Source organism: Cetorhinus maximus, chromosome 12 (assembly GCF_964194155.1).
Source record: "Cetorhinus maximus chromosome 12, sCetMax3.hap1.1, whole genome shotgun sequence".
Classification (NCBI taxonomy): domain Eukaryota; kingdom Metazoa; phylum Chordata; class Chondrichthyes; order Lamniformes; family Cetorhinidae; genus Cetorhinus; species Cetorhinus maximus.
Window position 1 is genome coordinate 81030925 of NC_135890.1, and position 25247 is coordinate 81056171.

A 25247-nucleotide genomic window follows, 5' to 3' on the forward strand; every position below is an offset into this window, starting at 1 on the left:
GGGAGGTTGGATGGGAGCAGGCACAGGCGGGCAAAAGAGCGCAGAAATCTCCCTGAGGCACAGAGCTGCCTCAGGGAGATTAGTTTGATTTTTAAAAAAATTTTAATAAAGAAAAATAAAATTTTTATGACATATCTCCCCATGTGGCAGTGTCACATGAGCTGGGACATGTCAATGAACTTTAATTAAAACTTTCATTCAATTTATAAATACTTCATGAAACCTCATCCTGCCTGCGGATGAGGTTTCATGATAAATGCGAAGGCCGCCTGGGCTCTTTGCTGCCTGCCAACCTTAAGGTTGAACGGGCAGCTCCGTTAAGTATTTCAATTCTTATTTAAATGGCCTTAATAGGCCTTTGACAATTCGGCAGGCGCGCAGCTGACTCCAGCGTGCGCCCACTGAACTGAAAATCTGAATGACGCGCGGTGACTTCGGGACACACACCCCATGTGACCACGTGTCATTTTACGCGTCGGCGAGCGGGTCCTGCCTCCACTCGCCGACCTGAAGATTCTGGCCTTGGAACTATATCGTTATTCCTTCACTGTTGCTGGGTCAAAATCCTGGAACTCCTTTCCTAACAGCACTGAGTGTACCTGCAGCAGATGGATGCAACAGTTCAAGAAGGCGGCTCACTACCCCTTATTAAAGGGCAATTAGGGGTGAGCAACAAATGCTGGCCTTGCCAAGGATGCTCACAATCCATGCATCTACTGTCATTTTAATAGTTGTGAGTACTGCTTATCAGTACTGAATCTTTATAGAGGAGAGTGGGTGCAGAATAGCAGGACAATAACATAAAATAGTTGGTTAATTACTGCAGTAAAGTTGGTTTAGCATTGAACCCCATATAGAATGTCTTCCAGGAACTCAAGTGTGATGTATCGTCATCTCTGCAAAATGTTTTGCATGTTTAGCAAAGTTTAAGTGTGGTGTAAAATGAGGGACCTTTAGGTTGTCATCTGATCCCCAATTAAGGATATCATCAACTTATTAACCAAGGCTGCAATGAACTTAACTTCACAGTGACTGGATATTACAATAACATTACAAGAGGTGACCTATAATGAGCCAAAGAAGTAATCAAATTGCATACATTTTTAGTCAAGACTATGTAGACAAAAGGAATGCTAATTCTCGAAAAAGACCTGGTGGTTTGTTTCTTCAGGTAACATCCCATTGCTGGAATCCTCCTCCTCCTTCAGGTACCATGCCCTAAGAGGTTGTTGGCAACCATGGGCTTCCATTGGATTGGTCCATGATTATACTTGGCAAAGTACTGCAGTGGTTTGCCATTGCCTTCTGCAGTCTGGCTGACCAGGAAAATCTCCCACTCACCATCAACCGTACTGGAAGGATTTACAGGCTGATAATCAACCCGTTTGGCTACATTGTGATCACACCTTCTATGGCCAACATGTCCTGAAGTGGGACTTGAACCCAGAGCTTTCTGGACCAGAAGTAGGGATGCTACCACTGCACCTCAAGACCTCACCAGAGTTATTGATTCTTTTAAAAGAGAAACTGGATGGATCATGAGAGCAAGTTGTAAAGTATAGAACAAGGTCATTGCCAGTGCAACAGATAAAGTGACACTACAGAACTGACCAACAGTTACTTCTGTTCCATCTACTCAGCTCATGATAAATATCCCAGTGTAGTGTATGTTAAATTAAGGGACCACGCGGATTAAAGCACTCATCTGATCCTTTATGTAGCCAGCCTGTGACTAGATCCGTTCGCATTTAAGCTTCCTACTGTTAGTTTTAGGGCAGATATGTCCTCTAATCTACACTGTTCCATTGAGAGAAACTTGATTAGGTAAAATTGGACGTTGGTGGGCGGTGGGTGGACGATATGGCGAGAAGGCCAAAAATCGGCTTTACACTGTCATGAAACCAGTTTGCGATCCTCCACTCCACCTGTCAATGGCGGGCCGCGTTTCCCCCCACCGCACGTCAGAAACCTAATTTTAAAATTTTAGCATCTCATTATGAGCCCTGCTTGTTGGAATCATCTCCCCCCCACGCTGGATCATCCTGTACATAAGCAAGGTGCACCTGGCGTGCCGCACTTCACTTGGAACTTTGAGGTTTGTTTGCCTCAATCACACAATATTGCATCCAGCGTGAGGAAGCGGTGAGGTAACGGCATGGCGGGAAAATCGAAGGGCGCCCGCCAGCGAGACGGCATGTTTCCTGCTGCTGCATAATTAATGAGGTGGGAATGGGACGATACGGCACAAAAACCTGCCATTGCGGCCGGCGGGTAAAACGACATTTTCCCCGCCTGCTACCGCACTTTGTGCAAATCTGGGGCAATTCTGCCCATAGTTCACGTTGGATTCTTTATCGTCACACTGCCCGTTTCTCCTCTCCAACTGAGTTTAGCTGTCTCTTGCAGACATTCCACTGTAGTTGAGGATAGCTGACTGAATTTAGCTGTTTTGATTTGATTTAATGGAGTTTAGCAATGCTTCTCCCTTAATTGAAACTCATTTCAATCATAATGTATTATCATCAGGAATTCCAAAAAGACTGGCTAAGTCCATGCCAAGTCATTGATAGGTTACTCAGAGACATCTTACAGGTGAAAAGATAAAGCACTTAAAAAATAGAATGTTCTCGCACGCGGATCCAGAATCTTTAAAAAAAGTAAATTGACACCGGATTAAGTATATTATTCTGTGCCTGTGACCTGCTTATCCAGCATTGTTCGGCAGTCAGAAGTAAGAGGCTCATTTGGAGGCTTTAGTAATGTTAGGGTAAACGTATTTCAACCATTCCTTCTCCTTTTAACTTTTTTTTCTGCCATAATGTCAGTTGTTCCCATTCTTTCGAAGTTCCGAAGAAGAGTCATATCGGACATGAAACGTTAACTCTCTTTCTCTCTCCACAGATGCTACCATACCTGCCAGTTTTTCCAGCACTTTCTGTCTTTATTTCAGATATCCACTATACGCAGTATTTTACTCTTGCTTTAGTGTTCTAATTTATTGCTCCTTTCCTGCACCAGTACACTCACAGAGGGCCAGTCCACCTCGTGTGTTACGAAGAAGAGGAAGTGCTATGGAGAGATGCCAGGCAGGCCAAACTTCACTAGAGGTACTCCATGCCCACTGGCTGCTACCCACACCCCCCATGCTCCCCGGCATCTACATTGGGAGGTGAACATGCCTCCCTTTGGGAGACAGTTAGTGTAGGCAGGGACTCTTATCGCCAAAGGAAACTGGAATAATATAGCATCACTGAAATTTGTTAATGTATGACTAACTGCAATGTTAGAGGCTTCCTCGGGAGCAGCTGGATCATACTTTCAGTGGCACTACATAGAAGATGGTTGGCAATACCCACCAAGCTGTCACGATCCCTCCATGCAGGAAGGTATAAAACAACAACTACTTGTATTTATACAGCATCTTTAATGTAGAAAAATATGCCAAGGCACTTCAGATGAGCATTATCAAGCAAACATTGATACCAAACTACATAAAGTGATATTAAGACAGATGACTGGAAAGAGGGTGGTTTTAAGGCACACCTTAAAGGAGGAACGAGAAGCAGAGCGGCTGAGTCTTAAGGAAGGAATCCCAGAATTTAGGGCCTCGACAGCTGAAGGCATAACAGCTAATGGTGGAGCAATTAAAATTGGGGATCCTCAAGGGGCCACAGCTACATGAACATATGGAGGATTGTGGGGCTGGAGGCGGTTACAGAGATAGAGGCTGAATTTTACCAGCCCTCTGGAGATGGACTGGGAGGCGTGAGGACTGGGGAAATGGTGGCCGTAGACATCGAGAGGGAAGCCTCACAACTTCCCGTCGCCGCAGCATATTCCCAGAAGAGGGAACAGCAGTGATGCGTTGGCCTGTCTCCGGTCGGCAGTTGGCTGGTTAATTCAATTAATGGTCACTCCAACGCTTCTGATGCTGCTGGTGGAGGGTTAACCCCTCTGATCATCAGGGCCTGTCTGCCTGGCTATGGCACATTAAAAAAAACTCTACTACCTGCCCTTCAAGGGTGCCTCAACATGGAGGAACCTCTTCTTCCTGCAACCTCAGCAGTGGCCACCTCTCTCAGTGGAGCTGCCAGCCCTCTGATTGGACCAGGAGCTTTGAGAGGCAGACCACTGTCCGTTCCCAGTGATGGCTTCTTAATTGGCTACTGCCATTAAAATCCACCCCCCCAGCCTCCACTGCGGATGTCCTGATCGCCCACCCGTATGCACTTGGAGCCCATTTCGGTCCCAGCAGCGGGACTTCATAACTCTTTGTGACATCCAGCCCAGGGCATTGTGAGGCCCTGGAGTGATTTGAAGAGAAGAATGAGAATTTTAAAATAAGGGCATTGCATAATAAGGAACCAATATAGGTCAACAAGCATAGGGGTGATGGGTGAACAGGATTTGGTGCGAGTTAGGACAAGGGCAGCAGAGTTTTGGATGACCTCAAGTTTACAGTGGATAGAATGTGGGAGGCTGGTGAGGAGTGTGTTGGAATGGTCAAGCTTAGAAGTAACAAAAGCACAAATGTGGGTTTCAGCAGCTGATAAGCTGAGATGGGGCGGAGTCGGGCAATATAACAGAGGTAGGAATAGACAGTCTTAGTGGTAACACAGGTATGTGGTCAGAAGCTCTTCTTAGGATCAGACATTATTACTAGGCTGCAAACAGCCTGGCTTAGTCTCAGACAGTTGCAAGGGAGAGAGAGAGATGGAGTCGGTAACTAGAGGAAGAAATTTCTGTCTAACAACTTGGAAACCTGGCCTTTCATTCTAGGACACCGCATCTGCAAAGCAGCATGGGGTGGGCTTAGAAAACGACAGTATTGGACAGTTATCACCTTTAATCTGCTTCTATCTTCTTAGCTTGTTGCAACATTGATCACTGTGCATTGGGTGATGGAGGAGCAAAGAGGGACATCATTCTCATCACCACTCAATGCAGCACCATTTACACCTTAGCAGCCACCAAACAGAGTTGAGTCCTGGGTTGTTCTGTCACTTGTCTGCCAACTTGGATAGAGGTCAAGAGAGTTGGTGGTGAAGTGGAGCTTGGCGTCATCAGCACGCATGTGAAAACCGATCCTCTCTTCAGATTATGTTGATGAATGACAGCACGTAGACAAGAAATAGGAGGGAGCCAATGATAGATCCTTGCATGACCCCAGAGGTAATAGTGCACCAATAAGAACAGACGCCATTGCAAGTGATTCTCTGGCTAAGATAAGATAGATAAGAATGGAGCCGGGTGAGAGCGGTCCCACCCAGCTGGACGACGGTGAAGAGGTGTTGGAGGAGGATGGTGTGGTCAGCTGTGTAAATGGCTGCAGACAGGATGAGAAGGATGAGGAGGGATAGTTGCAGGGGATGCCATTTGTGACTGATAAGAGCTGTTTTGCTACTGTGGCAGGTGGAAACCTGACTGGAGGGATTCAAACATATAGTCCTGGGAAAGATAAGCATGGTATTGGGAGGTGATTCGGGAGGAAAGGGAGATTGGAAATGGGGTGGGTAGAGGGGTCAAGTGGCATTTTTTTGAGGAGAGGGATGATGACGGTGGCTTTGAAGAAGAGTACCTCGGGAGAGAGAACCGTCAACACAAACAGCTGACATGGAGCCAGGAGGGGAAGTTGTATGTTCAGCAGTTTAGTGGGGATAGGGCCTTTGGAGCATGAGGTGGGCCTCAGGGGCAAGGTGAGCTCAGAGAGTGCATGAATAGGAGAGAAACTAGAGAAAGAGGCGAGGGTAAGGGGTTCCTTTGAGGAAGTTTGGTCCAGTGGGCCTGAGGGAAGCAGCAGAGTCAGCTGATCAGATGGTCTTAAGTTTGGTGACAAAACGGTTCCTGGGCTCTTCTCCCTAGTTGTTAAGAGGTGAGGGTGAAGGAGACAAGGAAGAGGAATTTAAGAAGACAGCTAGCAGTAGAGAAAATAAATCAAGGGTTGTCGTTGCATTCAAGATGATCCTGGAATAGTAAGCAATTATGGCAGACAAGATTAGGAACTGATAGTGCTTAATGTGGTCCAGCATGTGGCTAAAACAATTGCCCACCAAATCCGTTCAAGTCTGCATCCCTTGGACTTAAGGGAGTGAAGATAAGGGCTGTATCACGGGAAATGGCCAGGGTGAGAGAGAGTAATGGTTTTAATGGGGACCAGAGCATCAAAGGTGGGGGTGAGGCTGTGGTTGAGCACATTGATTGCTAGTGAATGGGGTTTGGGGCAATTAAAGACTTGGGATTTTGGAACTGACAAATTCTGAATATTGACAACCATGGAGAACTGTCCTGATGGTGCCCAGGTCAGCAAGAGAGCGTGATGCAAAGCTGGCCTTTCATTCTAGGACACCGCATCTGCAAAGCAGCGTGGGGCGGGCTTAGAAAATGACAGTATTGGACAGTTATCACCTTTAATCTGCTTCTATCTTCTTAGCTTGTTGCAACATTGATCACTGTGCATGGGGTGATGGAGGAGCAAAGAGGGACATCATTCTCATCACCACTCAATGCAGCACCATTTACACCCTAGCAGCCACCAAACAGAGTTGAATCCTGGGTTGTTCTGTCACTTGTCTGCCAACTTATGGTTGTATCTTGTGTTCTCTTTTCCTTCATTTTTGCCTGTAGCTTCGTGACCCTATTCCCCTTCAGTTTTGGCAAGGGTGCTAATGGCTTGTGATGTCTTTTGTGCCTCAAGTAAAGCTTTCAGAACTGTTGCCACCCCACCTTTACTTTTTTTAAATTCAATCTTGGGATGTGAATGTCGCTGGCAAGGCCAGCATAAACGACTCATCCTAATTGCCCTCGAGCAATTAGTAATGAGCTCTATCCAATAAAATTACATACCTGTGAAGTTTCCCACTCCTTTCAGATTCTACACGCAGAGCTATATGCTACAAAGTTCACCTCAGGAAACTGGATGTAAGCAGCACATTTCCATTGAGTCTATCGAAAGTCCACTGAGGGTTTGATGCCCCCCCCCCCCCCCAAACTTCCCCCCAGCCCCCACCCATCAGAGGAGAAGCAGGTCCAGATTCTATTCGCCAGCACCCAGGTGTAAAATATCCACCCATTGGGAGCGCTGATCTCAAATTAGGCATGTGCTGCCCAGCAGGAGCAGGAAGCTTTTAATTGAAGGTGCACAGTGTCCAAAAATACATTTCTAATCTCCTGTGAATCAATGTGAGTTGCTGGGAAATGGAAAGGCATTTGAATCTCTCATCTGATCTACAGTGTCTCAGGCAGTAAATGGGAAGTTTTATGTATCTTTGATTGCATTAACTCTCTCAGTTTCTCTCATGTACATCTGTTTATTGATGTGTTCCTCGAGTGGGTGGACGGGAATCTGACAGTTCTTGGTGCACAGTGTTGGATTTGCTCCAATTCTTTAACAGGGTATTGAGGCTGTGGTAAATGGTTGGCATCAATATCCGAGCACAGATTCAACAATTGCTGCTGCATCTTAAACCATTTGTTTGAAGGTGCCAGAATGCTTCAGCTGTCTTACAAAGTAAGTGCTTGTTGACCCTTTTCACCATTTGTTCCCTATAAATGTTTCAGGACATGTATCATATTTAAGTCTCAGCCATGGCTCACTCCTCTGGGACAGACAGTCATGAGTTCAAGTCTCACTCTGAAGACTTTAATACATAATCTTGGCTGGCATTCCGGTGCGGTACTAAGGAGGCACTGTGCTGTCAAAGGTGCTAATATTTTGGCAGAGTCATTAAGCCAAGACCAGTCAGTCCTCTCACGCAGATGTAAAGGATTCCATGGCACCAAACAAAGAAGTGCAGGGGATGGACTTCAGTGGTTCAAGAAGGCAGCTCACCACCACCTTAAGGGCAATTAGGGATGGGCAATAAATGCTGGCCCAGCCAGTGATGCCTACATCCCACGAATGAATAAAAAAAATTCTCCCCAGTGTTCTGGGCTATATTTCTCCCCCAACTGAAACAGATTGTCTGGTCATTAAATTCTGTTATTTTGTGGGGGAGTCCTGTGTGCTATTTGCCTGTCACATTTCCTATATTACATCAACAGTGAAGATACTTCAAAAGTACTTTATTACCAGTATAGCACTTTGGGATGCCCAGAGGTTGTGAAAGGTGATACATAAATACAAGTTCTTTCTTTTAGGATAGATGTGTATGGTACCAAAAATTGAGAAGCCTTTTGGATAGTGGTTCCATGAGGCTCTGAAAGGCCCTGCCCCACACACACACACTTCTCCCTCCAGAATCACTCGTGGTCCGGCTGTGTGCAGTTGAACTGCTAGTGGTGGGAGAATGCAGCAGGAGGACCCGTGAAGCCTGTCAATGAAGCTGAAAGACAATATTTACACAATATTCAGTGAAAGTGAATATATTTTCAGATTATAAAGTGACAAAATGTGTTCACCCGTGTAACCACTTGTGATCAGAATGTCTTAAATTTTCTAGGCCTACCACTTCTTCTAGGTGCTACCCTGACATCCACAGAAGGGGTAGAGACAGCCTGTGCAATGGTTGGCCCTGTTGCCGCTATTGACTTTGGCATGCATCCTCTGGACAGCCGAGACCTTGCGGGCCCCAGCTTGCTTTGACTGTCCTCCATAGGCCAGCTGCTCCCTCTGTGGCGACAGGGGAAGAGGTTGAGGGGGTCACTCGGAGGGAGTGGACAGGCTCTAAGGTTCCTGAGTGGATGACTCAGGGGTGTCCAGCTGCTGCTCCTCCTCCCTTCGGGTGCCCGAGGGCCCTGACCTGACTCCTTGATGGGGAAGGAGCACCTGGAGGGATGACCAGGTACCCCATTTCCCTCTCACGTTGCCACTGCAGGAACTCGCCCATGACTACCGCGATGGAGTGCAGGTCTGCATGCATCTCCGTTTTCTGCTAGACCACGTTCTCCATGGCATCTGCTATCCTTTCCATGGCGACCTCCATGCACGCACATGTGGGCACCACTTCATCAGAGAGCAGGCAGACGCACTCCTCTGCTGCCACTGCCTCCCAGGCTGGATTGGTGACTTGTGGACCTCCTGCGGCTAAAGCGGGGGCAGAGGACATCGCGACGGCCTTCCACTGCGTTCAGCAGGTGCCTCAGAGAGGCATCACTAAATTTGGGGGCTGCCGTCTTCTTTGGTTTCGGTGCCATCTGTCACCTGGAGCGGTCCTGGTCTGAAGACATGACTTAGGAGTGTGCTCTCTTACACTTTATATATGGTACCTGGAGCGGGGAAAGCTCTGAGTTCACGCTGTGATGGGCAAATCCGAGCCTGCCTGCCAGCGATCCGGAGTGCATCCCGTGAATGCATTATTACCGAGCCGAGACGTGCCAGGAATGGGACGATATGATGCAAAAATCCTTGTGGCTAGTGGGTTACATGACTTTTTCCACTCCTGCTACTGCATTTAGTGCAAATCTGGAATAATTTCGCCTGAAATTTCCAGAACTCTCCTCTCCTGGAAATAGTTTCTCTTCACAATCAAATTATTTTTATGATTTTAGAGAATACCATTAAATCACCCCTCAATACAAGCCAAATTTATACAATGTATCCTTATATATAAACCCTTTTAGTCTCTGTTATAATTCTGCTGAATCTGCACTGCACCTCCTCCAACATCAATATATCCTTCCTAAGAATCAGCGCCCAGGACTTCAGATGGAGTCTGACCAAGTCTCTGTACAAGTGAAGCATAACTTTCTCCTCTTTTTATCCCTTTGAGCTGAAGGCTAACCTTCCATTCGACTTTTTGATTGCTTTATGCACCTGTCCACTAGCTGTTAGTGATTTGTGTATATGTACACCCACATCTCTTTGCTCTTCTGTAGTTCCGAGTTTCTTACCTTTTAGAAAATAGCTCTGATTTGTGCCCCTTGAATCCAAAGTGGATGATCTCACACTACTCCACATCGAACTTTATGTCACTTTGTACCTTTCTGCTCCCAGCTACACTACTTACTTTACCTCCCAATATAGTGTCATCTGCAGACTCCACTATATAACTCACTTTTCCATTACCCACGGGTGGGATTTTCCAGCTCCGACACCAGCAGGTGTCGCAGGTGATACAGGAAAATTTTAAAAGTCAACAGCTCTCCAAATTTTCCTGTCCCACCTGTGACGATGCCTGCTGGTGTCGGGGCTGGAAAATCCCGCCTCACATCTTTGAGAAATATGACAAAGGGCTGAGGCCCCAGAATAGTTCCTTAGGGAACACTACTTTTCACATTCACCAATCCCGAGTATGTATCATTTATCCCTAATCTGTCTCCTTCCTCCCAAACATTTTCCCACCTATAGGAACAAAGGAGCATGAGAAATAGAAGCAGGAGTGGGCCAATTCGCCCCTTCAAGCCTGCTCTGCCATTCAGTAAAATCATGGCTGTTCTTTAGTGGTGTTTAAGAGGCAGCTTGACAAATACATGAATAGGATGAAAATAGAGGGATACGGACCCCAGAAGTGCAAAATGTTTTAGTTTGACAGGCAATATGATCAGCGCAGGCTTGGAGGGCTGAAGGGCCTGTTCCTGTGCTGTACTTTTCTTTGATGTGTTACCTCATGTCGTAAGGATGCCTTCAATTCTGTATATCTTCAGTTTGCTAATAGTCTCTCGCATGGAATCTTATCAAGTGCCTTCTGAAAGTTCTTTTGTGTTCTGGAAATCGATACATGTCCTCTATCCACTATTCCAGTGTGTCCTCAAAAAATTCAACTAAGTTGGTCATGCATGACATACCCTTCACAAATCCACTCCAACTCCCTCTGATCAGCTAAAATGTGGCCAAGTGCTCAGTCACAATGATAGATTCTAAAACCCTCACAATTGACTTTAGACTGACAGGTCTACCTGAACGGACTTGTGGGACCTTGCACCAATGAGCTTTCAGAGCCTTCAAAAAGGAGGCATGAATATATAAAATGAAATATTAAAATCTGTAAACTGCACGGGCTGGATATTTCAGATGATGGGGTTTCCTGTCCCGCCATCTGAAGAGTCGGCAGGGAACACGTCCCCGTCAACACTGTCTGCCCTGCAGCCGTTTCACGCTTGAATGAGCATCAATTGGCTGCCGGCAGGACTTCTGCCCCTCATTTGGGAGGAAGTCCCACCTTAGAGAGCTGCCAGCCAATCAGATTGGTCGGCAGCTCTCCAGCCCCTGCAATGACAGAGGCTGCCGTGAAAAGAAGTTCATGAAGTCGATGAAGCCTAAGGCCTGGGATTGGACGGAAAGGTATGTTTTCAGGGTCTCAGGGTGGGGAGGGTAGGGAAGGCCTGGGGGTTGGAGGATTGGTGTGTTGGGGGGGAGGCTGGAAGAGGTGGGGGGGGTTGTTCCAAATGGCCACTGCACCTTAAGGTGGGAGGGGGACGCCCAAAGTTAGAAGGGGGCTTCTGATGGAGGCTGCCCCGCCCCCACCACCACCACCACCTCCACCTCCACCTGAGGCATAAGCATGGTCATTTTCAGGCTTCCCCACAACCGGGGAATCCTCCTGGCAGTCTAAAAATTGAGGCTGGATGGGAAACGTCTCTTAAGTGGTCAATAATTCACCACTTAAGAGCCTCCATTGGCGCAAGGGCAGGCAGGCCGTCCAAGGCCTCACCAGATCCAGCATAAAATCACAGAGGTTGGGACGGGCGGGGACCCAGCGGGAAGCCCATTAGTGAATAGTAAGAATTCTGAGATAATAAGAAATTCTTGTCCATGTGACCTGGTTACCCTTAACCTTTCACGCTCCCCCATCTAAAAACATGCTGGTGGGGGCGTGTGAAATTCAGGCCCAATCCTAGATCAAGTTTCATTTGGTTATATGTGCATAATAAAGAAAAGATAGGTATAAACATTTGTCACTGACCTGTTATTGTGATTTTCGTGAAACTTGACCACATTGTATTTCAGCACAGACAGTATCCTCGTATTGCTAGTGCCTTGCTGTGTCACTCAGCACTGCATCAAATTTAGTACACGTTCACAGAGTGATGTGTTGTATTTAATTCTGCCCATCAACTGGAGTTGTAGATTGGGAAAGGGTGCAGCAACATCTTGATGGGGATGTTGTGATGACCTTTGACCTGGAAGCAGTACAGTAAGGAAAATTTGTACTGCCTTCAAAAGGTCTGCGGAATCTGAAATTGTTTTTTGAGAATGTTTGAAAATGACTTTTAAGAGCTTTCATCAATTGTAAAGGGATAGAATGTAACTTTCTTGGATATTAAGAAATACTGGTCCATGTGACCTGGTTACCCTTGACTTGGAAACAGTACCAATAAGAAGGAAGTTAAGGTACAGAAGCCATGTGGGTGTGGATAAAGAAGAGCTGCAGCAGGGGAAGAATGGAGAAGGCACATTTACAAGGAGTTGTGTGTGTAATACTGTTAAAAAGGATGGAAGACAGGCTGTGCTATCAAGACTGTCATGAACCTAGCTAAGGAGGTCCTAATGTGCCATTTGGGTGTGGACAGTCCCCATGGACTCAGCAGAAGTGGAGTTACCATTCCAGGTGACATGAGGACCAAATCCATTGAGTGAGAAAAGTGAGAGATCCTGCGTTGGTGCCACATTTCAGTGGGAAGTGATACAAATGCTTGTAATATCAGGAGATAGTATCTTCTTTTCCATAAAATTTATAGTTTGTGCTAACTATAATTTGCCTGTTAATTCATGTTTAATGTGTGTGGACTCTGGTTTGTGTTAAAGTAAAAGCTACAAAAAGTGATTTCTTTATTTGGGGGTCATTCAATAGATTTGGTTATTTTGGTTTACGTTCCCCCATGGGAATCATCATAACATGCTGGTTTTTAAGTACATAGAGATCAATGATGAACAGCACAGAGAATGATCATTACAACTGTTAAAAATGGCTAGTGCTGTGGTAGGCCTTGGAGGTTGACCACCCTGCCATAAATGTGTTACTCATGTGTCATGCATGATCAGGGGAACCTGTGTGCCATATGTGTGGGAAGGGAAACATATTGTCAACTCCTTTTCTGTAAGTGCCATACAGACCTAAGGACCACAAAGTTCTCCAATCACTGAGGAAAACTCTTGCTCTACCATATGTCCTGCTCATAAAAATATGGAGACATCCTCAGGCTGGACCAGCTTGTCCTTGCACTGAATCAGTATTCCTTGCATGAGCCAGGAACCTGTTCCACTCTTCTGTGTGAGATAAGTGTTTTATTTAAAATAAAGACATGCTGTCCACTGCCAAAGATAACATTATTCTAATTTTAAAAAATATGGAAGGTTTAAAATATGTTTTATTTTGGGGACCATTAGACAGCCATTTGATTCAATTACACCAAAAGATATTTTGGACCCAACTCACAGGAGCTGTCAGTAGCCGTGTTAATTAGAGTTTTAATCCTGGCACCATCATCTTTCCTGTTAACTCTCCCTCTGTGCTGCTTCTGCATTCCCTAAGCATAATTGCAACAGTTTTATGATAAATTCTGGGTTTTTTTTTTAGTACTTGCGTTTCCGTGAATTTTTTTCCCCTTCTCTTGCATCTTTTATCTCCCTGTCCTTTTCTGATACTTTCTTTTCTTTCAGTTCAAAGCAACAGATCTTTGCTTTATGGTACTGGGAATATTGTACAACTCCCATTCCGTCAGTGATGGGAGGATATCTGTTTTTAAAAAAAAAAGCAAAATTGCGTAATGCTGGATTTGGGATTGCTTTGTATGGTGCTTCCAGCACTTTTCGCAATGCCAGTGTCGTACAGTGACACAAAACAGAGTTTAGTTCAGGTGAGGGACCAAGTAACTATTGACCCATGCCCTGGCACTGAACACCATCTTCAGGAAAGGAGATGAAGAAAATGGAGCAAGTTTTTGACGCGCTGCTTCAAAATCAGCAGTGGCTGGTGATTATAAGTTTGGCACTGACATTGAAAATGTTTAATCAAGCAGCATCTTCCTGTATTTGGCCCTGTTTAATAACCGAACACTTACACGTATGAAAAAGAAACAGTTGCTCAAAGAGGTGCTCTGCAAATATAACTTTCAAGAGCTAATCTCAAAGGCCTTTGATGTGCCAACTTATCAGTGCTGTTTGAGAACAATTTGTGCTTATCTTCCCTTTGCACTGGGCTCACATTGACAGGCAATGTTCTCGGCCTGTGATACAGAATGTACAGAATGTGTCCCACCAGTTCATCACTTGTACAGTCATTGTCAGTGAAATCTCCATATACAGTGCTGTCTTCCTCACATTGTCTTAGCCTTCTAACTGTAGGGGCACCAATCGAGCATTCTTCAGCCTCTTATACCTGCATAAATATGTTTTTGCATCTTAATAAAGGAAAGGACTCTGTGTGCAGACTGACAGGTGGTCCTCAAAACTGTTCTGTATAGGGAAACCACAGTCTTGATACTGACAGTAAAATAAAAGTGACTGACCATGAAATACCCTAATGGATAGTCTCTTGCCTCTCCAGGAACCCAGACAATGATGTGAGGCCATGGTGTTACGTTGCTGAGTATGAAGATGGCGTGTATTGGAAATACTGCGACATACCAACATGTCACAGTGAGTAGGAGACAAGTTTACTGGGCAGCCATTGAACCACCTCTCCATCCTTCTTATGATAGAAATTTGTTTTAATAATGTAGCTACCTTTAGAGGTAACTGATTCTGCTCTCCAGTGGAGGGGCCACACTTACAGGGATCATGGGCATAGAATTAGGCCAAAATGTTGTAGTCTTATCCTTTGCCCACGCTGCTGTGAGTGCAACGTTGGCCATGCAGAATCATGGAATTGCTCTTAGTAAGTAGCTTCAGCTGAATTTTAAAATTTTTCTAACTTATTTACAGGAATTGGGTGTCACTGGCAAGGTCAGCATTTATTACCCATTCCTAATTGCCTTTCAGAAGCTGGTGGTGAGCTGCCTTTTTGAACTGCTATTGTCGGCTTGGTGAACGTACTCCTAAGGTGTAGTTAGGTAGCGATCTCTAGGATCTGGATATTGAAGGAATAACAATATATTTCCAAGTCAGGATAATGTATAACTTGGTGGAGAACTTGGAGGTGGTGGTGTTCCCATGTCCCTACTTATCCTTGCTCTTCTGAACGGTAGAGGTTACAAGTTTGGGAGGTGCTGTTGAAGAAGCCATGTCAAGTGAGCACAGAAGTTTTACTTCATAGTTCCTCTGATGGCTCAGTTGGCCTGAGAACCGGCCAGAGTGGGGTGAGCGATGCTGATCAGGTTCAATCCCAGTTTGTGTTGTGTTGTCAATCCTCAGTTGAGGTAGTGTTTGGTACCGCAGCCAGTTGTCACTCTCCCAATGATTCAGCCAGGAGACCCTTGCTGGAAACTGCATGTGGGGAAACCTCAGAAGAGGACAGAATAGGGCTTGGCTTTGACATTTGTACAGTTAAACAATCTATCGGCAATCACTCACTCACCAAAAGTAGCCATCTTGGTAATGTGCCTGATACTCAAACAATTTATGGTGAATTCCAAGACCCTGTTCCCCCAATATAACTGCACCAATAGGTAATGCCACTTGGTGAATCAAAGCTACAGTGATTATAGCCTCACGTCTGACAAGTGTAGGGCTGTGGAGAATATCATTATATTCCAGTATGAGTTAACTTCTTCTGGGCAGAAAGGGAGAAAACAAGGGATGACGGCAAACTTCTTACACACCATTGACCTTTAAGTCCAGAATTTAACTCTGTATTAAAGTAGGATTTTGATGTAGTTGCAGTCAGTCAGGGTTACCTTAGCAAATCCTAGTCGCCACAGCACCTCTGCCCTGTCAGCTGCCACAACTGATGTTCATTTTCATTTCTCCATACAAATTTTTCCATATATCTAGAGCACAGCATCTTATGTTTGGCCTTTCCCAAGTGGTACATAATCCACCACCTTCTAAGGATGTCTTGCTTGAGTCATGGTGTACTCCAGTTTCGAAACCAATGGAACCATCAGAGGATCTATATGCTCTACATGCTTGGGCCTTTTTGTATGATTAAATTGCTGAGATGAATAAAGAAAAATTCAAGGGTGGCTGGTGAAATGCATTATTTATTTATTGTTTCGCAGGGCGTGGGCATTGTTGGCTGGGCCAGCATTAATTGCCCATCTCAACTGCCCTTGAGAAGGTGGTGCTGAGCTGCCTTGTTGAACTGCTGCAGTCCATGTGGTGTAGGTACACCCACAGTGCTGTTAGGGAGGGTGTTCCAGAATTTTAACCCATAAGAACATAAGAACTAGGAACAGGAGTAGGCAATTCAGCCCCTCGAGCCTGCCCCGCCATTCAATACGATCATGGCTGATCTCATTTCGGCCTCAACTCCAATTTCCCGCCCTCTCCCCATAACCTTTCTAAAAATCTGTCTATCTCCTCCTTAAATTTATTCAGCGTCCCGGCATCCACTGCACTCTGAGGTAGTGAATTCCACAGATTCACGACCCTTTGAGAAAAGTAATTCCTCCTGTATCTCTGATTTAAATCTACCACCCCTTAGGCTAAAACTATGGCCTCTCATTCTAGAATGCCCCACAAGGGGAAACATCCACTCCACGTCTAATTTGTCTATCCCCTTTAGCATCTTATATATCTCAATTAGATCTCCTCTCATCCTTCTAAACTCTAGCAAGTATAGGCCTAAACTGCTCAATCTCTCCTCCTAAGACAAGCCCCGCATCTCTGGAATCAATCTAGTGATCGTCCTCTGAACCGCCTCCAATGTAACTACAGCCTTCCTCAAGTAAGGGGACCAAAACTGTGCACAGTACTCCAGGTGCAGTCTCACCAATGCCTTATACAGTTGCAACAACACTTCCCTATTTTTATACTCTATTCCTTTAGCAATAAATGCCAAAATTCCATTTGCCTTCCTTATTACCTGCTGTACCTGCATACTAGCTTTTAGCGATTCATGTATGAGGACACCCAGATCCCTCTGCACTGAAGCATTCTGAAGTTTCTCTCCATTTAAATAAGTCACCTTCTTATTCTTCCGACCAAAATGGATAGCCTCACACTTATCCATGTTAAACTCCATTTGCCAAATTTTGGCCCATTCATCTAACCTGTCCATATCCATGGGCAGAATATTTCCCCCGTTGGGGAGGAAGTTTAGGAGCGGGTGTGTGGAGGCACGCCTCCGATCGGCACCCCCGATTGGGGGTATGCTGCCATTTTATGTGGGCGGGCCAATTAAGGCCCGCCCAGCGTGACATCTGCCAGGAAGTGATACGCGCTCCCTGTGCAGGTGGTGGGAGGGGGAATTCCCTGAGCCGAGAGTGTGCTTTTTCGCGCATGCCCACGAAAGAGTGCACTCATTTCCCTGGGGCTAAGTGCTGCCTCAGGGAGATCGGCTCCACAATGAAAAATCTTAAAAATAGAAAAAAAAAATTCCCTGACATGTCCCCTCATGTGTCACTGTCACATGAGTTGGGATATGTGCATCACTTTCAAATACACTTTTATTACATTTTAAAAAACCTACATGAAACCTCATCCAGCCTGTGGATGAGGTTTCATGCTTTTTCTAATTCCCGCCAGGGCTCCCGGCCTGCCCACCAACCTTAAGGTTGGATGGGCAGGTCCGCTAATTACTTTAATGACTTTGTCAATGGCCTCAATTGGCCATTGACAGGTTGGCGGGTGCACAGCTGATTCTGTCTACCTGAAAATTGAAATGAGGCGGGTGACGTTGGGAGTTCCGCCCAACATCATCGCACATCATTTTACGTGTCAGTGAGCGGGCCCCGCCCCCCGCTCACCGACTGGGAAATCCTGGCCCATTTGTAAATTTCTTATTTCTTCATTGCAACTTACTTTCCCACCTATTTTGATGTCATCTGCAAATTTAGCTATAGTACCTTCTATCCCTGAATCCAAGTCATTAATATAGATTGTAAATAGTTGGGGTCCAAGGACCGAACCCTGTGACACCTCACTAGTTACAGCTTGCCATCCAGAAAAAGACCCATTTATCCCGACTCTCTGTTTTCTGTTGGTTAGCCAATCCTCAATCCAAGCTAATATTTTACCCCTAACTCCGTGTGATCTTATTTTGTGTATTAATCTCTTATCCAAGGCCTTCTGGAAGCCCAGATATACTACATCTACAGGATCCCCATTATCCACTTTGCTTGTCACATCTTCAAAGAACTCTAGCAAATTAGTCAAATACGATTTACTCTTCATAAAACCACGTTGACTCTGATGGATTGCATTTTGACTTTCCAAATGCTCCATTACTACTTCCTTAATAATGGATTCCAACAATTTCCCAAAGACTGATGTTAAAGTAACTGGTCTATAGTTTCCTACTTTCTGCCTCCCCCTGCCACCTCCCCCCCCCACCCACCCCCCCACCCCCACCTTTTTTGAATAAGGGCGTTATATTAACATTTTTCCAATCCACTGGAACCTTTCCAGAACCCAGAGAATTTTGGAATATTATAGCCAATGCATTCACTATCGCAGCAGTTGTCCTAAGGGTGGGTTCTCATTCAATATTAGCCTGAATCACAGTGACCAGATGCAAATTCTAGCTCCTCGAGGGAGAGAGGAAAGTTGGAAGTGAGACAAACTGAGCTTCACTCATGCTCCTCCTAGCAGCTGCATAAAAACAATCTGGGGAAGATCAAAAATAACTAATTAGTCAGGGGCATCATGGATAAAAAGAAATGTTTTGTAATGTTACACCATAGAACTAATGGACAAAGTTTCACTTCTTTGTTGGCACTAGAATGGGAATTGAAATTGAATGCAGAGAGATTGTAAATACTTTTGTGAAAATGTTTCCCCTTTCATATCACTAACGAGAGTGTTCATGTGTTCTTTTGGAACCCATCAATTCTTTTAAGAGTAACAAACACGGAAAACATGCCTGCAAAATGCATTTACAGCAGAGGGACACGTAGGCTCAAAGTTTTGCCACAAAGGAGTGAAAGTAATGGAAATGCCAGAAAACCAGAAATCCCACCTCCAAACCCAGCACTTCCCATTTTTGTAGAGGCGGGAATGGGGGCGGAATATGTTTCGTGTATGAGTGGTTCACTGTGGCAACTGGCCACTTAAATCATCAACTGCCTCCACTTAAGTGAGATTTTGGTAGGCCAGGAGTGTGAAACCAAATGTGTGCAGATTAGATCCGGTAAGAGCAAGGCCCAGGTTTTTAGTCCCGGGTCGGGTGCGCAGAGATGGGAGACTTCCTGGCCCTGCGCACTTGACCTTTAGAAATGGCCACCCACAGTTAGGATTTTCATTCTGGGGTTCTGGATTGTAAGTCAGGCACGCCAACCCCTGCACAAGTGCAGATGCTGCCGGTTGCAGAGGTGGGCTGGGTAGAAGGCCTGCCTCTGTGCTCCAGCACTTTGCTTTAATTTTTAAAAAAATAACTTAAACAACAAGCTTCCCTACAGCCCTCACCCGTCACGCCTCACACACCCTCCATGCCAACCTATGCCACCTCATGCCCCTCTATCCATACTCTGCATACCCATATGCAAAATCATGCCCCCCTTTTGCCCTTACCCCTTCCCAGCCAACTCACTTAGCATCCTTTGACAGTTCCTTGACAGTTTTGATAGTTCATTGGCAGTTCTTTGACAGTTTTGATAGTTCTTTGACAGTTCCAATAAGTTTTACGCACAATCATATTTACTTTGAACAATTCCAAAGGGGGCCTAACCTCTTCCAAAGGGTACCTTACCTCTCCCAAAGGTGTCCCAGGACCAGATCCAGAACCCGGCTATCGAAATTAATCCACCAAGTTTAGACTTTCTATTATCTGGTCTAATCTGCACACCCTGGGGTTTCAGACTCCTGGCCTACCAAAATTCCACTTCAGTTGAGGCAGCTGGTGATTTAAATGGCCGGCTGCCTCCATAAACCTTGCATGTGCAAAACCAGGCCCGACTCCAGTCCTGCCCCTGCAAAAATATCAAATGCCACATTCAGAGGTTGGACTTAGAATTTCCATCCATTTCTGGGATTTTCGCCATGGTGGAGAGCCTCCCCCACTATGGCAAAAAATCTGAGCCCAAGTCTGAACTTGTTGGATTCGCTTGGATAACCAGGGGTACTCAATTGGAGAGGTAAGGTGACCCTTTGGATCACCTTACCGGAATACCTTTGGGGGAAGTAAGGTGTCCTTTGGAATTGTTAAAAGTAGGCATAAATGAGCATAAGAAGTTCATCAATGCATTACTGTCAAGCTCATTGGAACTTTCAACAGACCTATTAAAATCAACTGTCAATACTGTTAGAAGTACCTATCAAAGAGAGCTGCCAAGCTATCAAGATATTTAAAAGTCCAGCGCTTTAAATTTTTGGAAAAAAAAAATGTCTGGAGTGTTTAAAATAAAATAATTGCTTGCTATTTCACTCTGTCTCTTGACATAAGCCTGAAAGCTTCCGTGACTGGATTAGTGCTGCATGACTGATGTCACAACCATGAGAGGTGAAGGCTGGAGAGATGTTTTACATTTCAATCTTTAATTTTTATTTTTGGACACAGTGCCGGAGCTTTAAGGCAGGCCTTCTGCCCAGATCGTCTCTGCACCTGGCAACCCCCTCACTTCTTCTAGGGTCTTCCCCGACTCCTATTGTTGCCCAACTGCCTCCCCCACCGCCCCCCCAGCCCCCCCCCCCCCCCACTGTGATTGCCACTTCCCACTGAGGCCATTGGATCACAGAATTACCCTTAATGCAGTCAAGGCCTATTAAAACAGGTCAAGAATCGATACCCTTAAGAAGGATAAGGGTGGGTTATTCAGATTACATTATATAAGACACAGTGACCTTTAAATCAGGAATACAGTGCTGTTTCTGCCCAAATGTATTGTTTTGTTATTTGATTATGCTGTGTCTCATTAATTTTACAGTGAATTTTTCTGGCGTGAGATTCACGACTCAGCAACAATAGTATAATCTTTACAGCTACTGTCTTTATGATGTGGTGGTATTGTAAAAAGACTTTTTAAAATTCTATTCCCAAAAGTCATATCATTAAGATGTGGCTGGTCACTGTTATCTTCGCCATTTAAAAAAAGCTGTTTAACTTGTCTTGTGTTTCCACCTGGTTTCTTAGGGTATAATTAAACTGCTTGATGGTAACTAGGAGGGTCGGGGTGTAAAGTTAATAACACACTACACCACCATGACCTCATGCACCAGATTCCAACACACAAAACCTCCTGACTGCAACTGGCACTTCCCCCAACCACCCCCCAATTTCCTCCATCCACCTCTTTCTATATTTTTTCGCTTTCTTTCCAGGTGTCAAGCGCTGTGCAACATGCGAGAGAGCAATTGAAAAACCTATTCCTGGGCCTTTGTCACTTTGTTAATGTTTGGGCTAGTGGTAGAATCCCTGCCTCTGAGCCAGAAGGCAGTTTAAACTCCACTCCAGCAAATGGAGAACGGAGCACTGAATACATCCAGTGGGACCCAAGTTTTCAGTGGGTTTGAGTAACTATGCCACCCCACCATACATCCTCTCCCCCCCCACCCCACACCCCTCAGCATATGGGTTGTGGGAGCCCAGAACAGCCTTCTGCTTTATAGACTGGTTATAAAGATGATTGCGGCCCTGTAGGACTGTTAACTAGTCTGCAAGTTCTTCCGCTCTTTCATTCTTCACCAAGTGAAGAATTGAAGATAGAAAAAGAACAACCAAGGGAGGCCTGATTGTTACTTCCCTGCAGTGGCCTGCTCCCCACCCCCACTGACTGGCAGCAATTTCAGATGGGGCACATCCTGTTAATTCCTGGCAGTTACTGCTTGCCGCTGTGCCTATTTTTGTTTCTTTTCTTAAAAAAATATGTCCTGCATGTGTGCAAATTGTGATTGCTGTGCATTAGATTCTACTAGTTGTGATTTAGTCTTTGGTCATACTTATTAATACCACAACTCGAGGGGTTTGAGCTCAGAATCCATGCTGGCATGCAACACCCCTAAACACAGGCCATTTATCTCATTGCTTTTAAAAGGTTTTTGCTTTGCACAGAATGACTTCCACATTTGCTTCTGCAACAACAGTTGTTGCATCACAAAAATAATTCATTGTAAATAGAGTGCCTTGAGAAGCTCATGGTAGAAATGATGATGATAAGCAAATACAATTCCCTCCTTTTACTTTACTCCTCTACCTTCTCTCTGTCTCTCTATTTTTCTTTTTATACATCTTTTCCGTACTCCAATTTCATGTTTCCCCATTTCCATTTTATTTTAAAAGGCATGACGGCTTTAATCTCAATTAAAATGAGCTATAACTGGCTACTGTGCCACTGAGGTGTTAGATTTACAACAGTATTTTTGATTTATTTAGTATGTTTTAGATATCAGATTAATACAAAATATCCATTGGCTGACAGCAGATGAAACAGTGAAAATGAGCAGATATGTCCTCCATACATACTCCACATACGTACTGCTCTCGTTTACAACAGAATAATTACTCCTTGAAGAATCCTCACCAACTTGCTCTCCTGAAACCACTTAATTGTCCTGAAGTACAATCCTTGGTGTCAGGTCATCTTTTAAAACCAGCTACCTTAATAGCAGTAGATGTTACTGCTCACTGCCGAATGCTGGCTGATGGTTAAGTAAATGTCAGTGGCTCTTATGTATATAATTCCCCCTTTCCAACTCCCCATAACACCAAGGACGGGATATACCTGCTCTGTTATTATGGTTTTATCTAAAGATTTATAAGCTGCTTACTCTAGAAGAGATTTTGCTGGAGATGCTGGTCTTTTGTTGAAAGCAGATATTTTTACATACTATTTACCAAGGTTAAATAAGGCCAGGACATAGCTGGAGCTATTCTCTTAACATGCTTCATGTTCATCTTCCTTCAGAGAGGGACATCACTGTGACATTGCGCCTCATGCCTCAGTAGCTATCATTTGGAGTTAACCCTTTACTCTATACCTGCACCTTAAGTTATGGGGAACCTATGTCCCACTGCACTTTCAGTTAACGCCTTGACTTCATGTGACGCACAGTTTATTTTCAAAGCTGTTTCTCAGCTCTCCACTTTTTTGAAGTTGTGTCAATTTGGCCATTGGCCAACTTTTTCTGGTTTTCCAGGTTGGCATGTATAGGAACAGAAGTAGACCAGCCTGCCCCTCAAACCTGCTCTGCTGTTCGATTAAATCGTAGCTCAACTCCAATTAATTGCCTTAGCTCCATATTCCCTGATAGCCTTACTCAACAAAAAAAAAGTCTCAATTTTAACCTCCAATTTTGCCATAGGCACAGCCTTTTGGGAGAGAGGGAGTTCCAGATTTCTCTTTGAGCTAAAACGGTTCTTGATTTCCCTCCTGATTGGCCTAACTCTAATTTTAAGACTATGCCCCTTGTTCTTGATTTCCTCACCAGGGGAAATAGTTTCTCCTTATCGACCCTATTGAATCCTTCTCATAAAACCTTGATCAAATCACCCCTCAACCTTCTATACTAACGGGAATACAGCCAACCTTATGCAACCTATCCTCATAATTTCACCCCTTAAGTTCCTATATCATTCCAGTATGTTTTGAATTGGCTTTAAAATACACTTTTAAAATCATAGAATGATACAACACAGAGGAAGGCCATTTGGCCCATCGTGCCTCTGCCAGCTCTGTGGTAGAGTTATCCAATTAACCTAACACCTGGGGCAGAATTCTTAGCTCAGCAGGTGGGCGCGCGCCCAACCCGACCGAGCATGAAATGACGCCTGTTGACGTCGGTTGAGCGTTCCGACATCAATGCGTAGTCGCGCGATAGTTCGGTCGGTGGGCGGGTGCTGCAGCCAGCAGCGCACCCACTGACAATTAAAAGGCCTATTAAGGCCATTAAGTTATCAATTGTCCTGAATTTTTCACTGCCCGTTCAACCTAACGGTTGACGGGCAGGTGAAAAGGCCAAGCAGTCTTTGCAATTTTTTGGAAACCTCATCCACGGGCGAGATGAAGTTTCCGAAAGCAAATACAAATGAAATAAAAACTTTAATTTTTAATTAAAAACATGTCCCTGCTCATGTTACAGAATCACATGAGGTGACATGTTTTATTGATTTTTTTTTTCTGCTGTTTAATATTTTTTTCAATGTATCCTTCTCCGTGTCTCAGGCAGCTCCGTGTCTCAGGGAGATTATTCAGTGCTCTTTTGCACGCATGTGCGAAGTTCGCCATAGGCCTGCTCCCCTCCTCCCCCCACCCGCACAGGCAGTGCTTGGCACTGCTGCTCGCGTATCATACTGGGTGGCCCTTAATTGGCCCACCAGTGTGAAATCGCGGTGCGCTGTCGATTGCTGGCAGCGGGTTGGCTCCCCGCCTGCCCCCACCAATCCCACATGCCAATGGCAAAATTCTGCCCCTGATCTTTCTGTATAACCCTGTAAAAACTATTCCTTCACGTATTTATCCAATTCTCTTTCAAATGTTACTATTGAATCTACTTCGACCTCTTTTCCAGGCAGTGCACTCCAAATTGCAACAACTTGCCGTGTGAAAAAAATAAGTTTCCTCACGTCGCTTCTGTTTTCCTGCCTATCACCTTAAATCTGCGTCCTCATGTCACAACCTTCCTGCACTGGAAGCAGTCTCTCTCTTACTCTTTTGAAGCCATTAGTGATTTTGATTGCCTTGATCAAATCTCCTCTTAACCTTCTCTGCTCTAATGGTAACAACCCCAACTTCGCCAATCTCTCCACATAACTGAAGTCCCTCATATGCACCGTCGCTAAGGCCTTTTGGAAAAAACTCATTGGATAATGGAATACATGTCTAAAGGAGCTGATCCAGATATGTTTACTATTGGAGATATTGGGCTTCAGAGATATGTGCATCACTCAGTGTAACAATGTAAAACCCAACAGCTGCTTTGCAAGCTGAATCTACTCTATAGTCTGTTAATCATTCTAGTCTAAGTGAAGCTGGCTGTCAGCTAATATGTGTAGCGTGAGCATCCTTTTAACAGTGTCTAATCAGTTGGTCTGAGAGAGAAAGCAATCTAGGGATATTACGGAAGAGTTCAATCAAAGTACAATGTGTTAACGTTCTAGAGTGATGTGAGTTTTGGAATATCTGTAACAAATTGGATCTATCACTTTCCCACTTGGGGAGAATGTTAACAAATGAACTAATTTTAGTACAAATGGATACTTCAAATGTTTGACTGATCTTGTGTGGATAGCAGGAACAGTGGGGTAGACCTTGACTCCAGTCTCCCACTGTAATTCCAGGGTGAGATTGGCAGAACTTCCAGAGGAATGTTACTACATCTGAAAATGTTCATTTACGCC

General features: G+C 44.8%; 1 protein-coding gene across 2 annotated transcripts in view; it reads left to right on the plus strand.

The window, feature by feature from the left end:
* Nucleotides 1-25247, plus strand: part of kremen1 (kringle containing transmembrane protein 1) — a 256485-nt gene that overhangs the window by 68051 nt on the left and 163187 nt on the right. For both annotated transcript variants that reach the window (XR_013578183.1, XM_078554008.1), the window contains exon 3: nt 14424-14515. Coding sequence is in view for 1 of the 2 variants with exons in the window: in XM_078554008.1 (XP_078410134.1) it covers nt 14424-14515 (92 nt within the window). In the remaining variant the exon portion in view is untranslated. The remainder of the gene's footprint in view (nt 1-14423; nt 14516-25247) is intronic.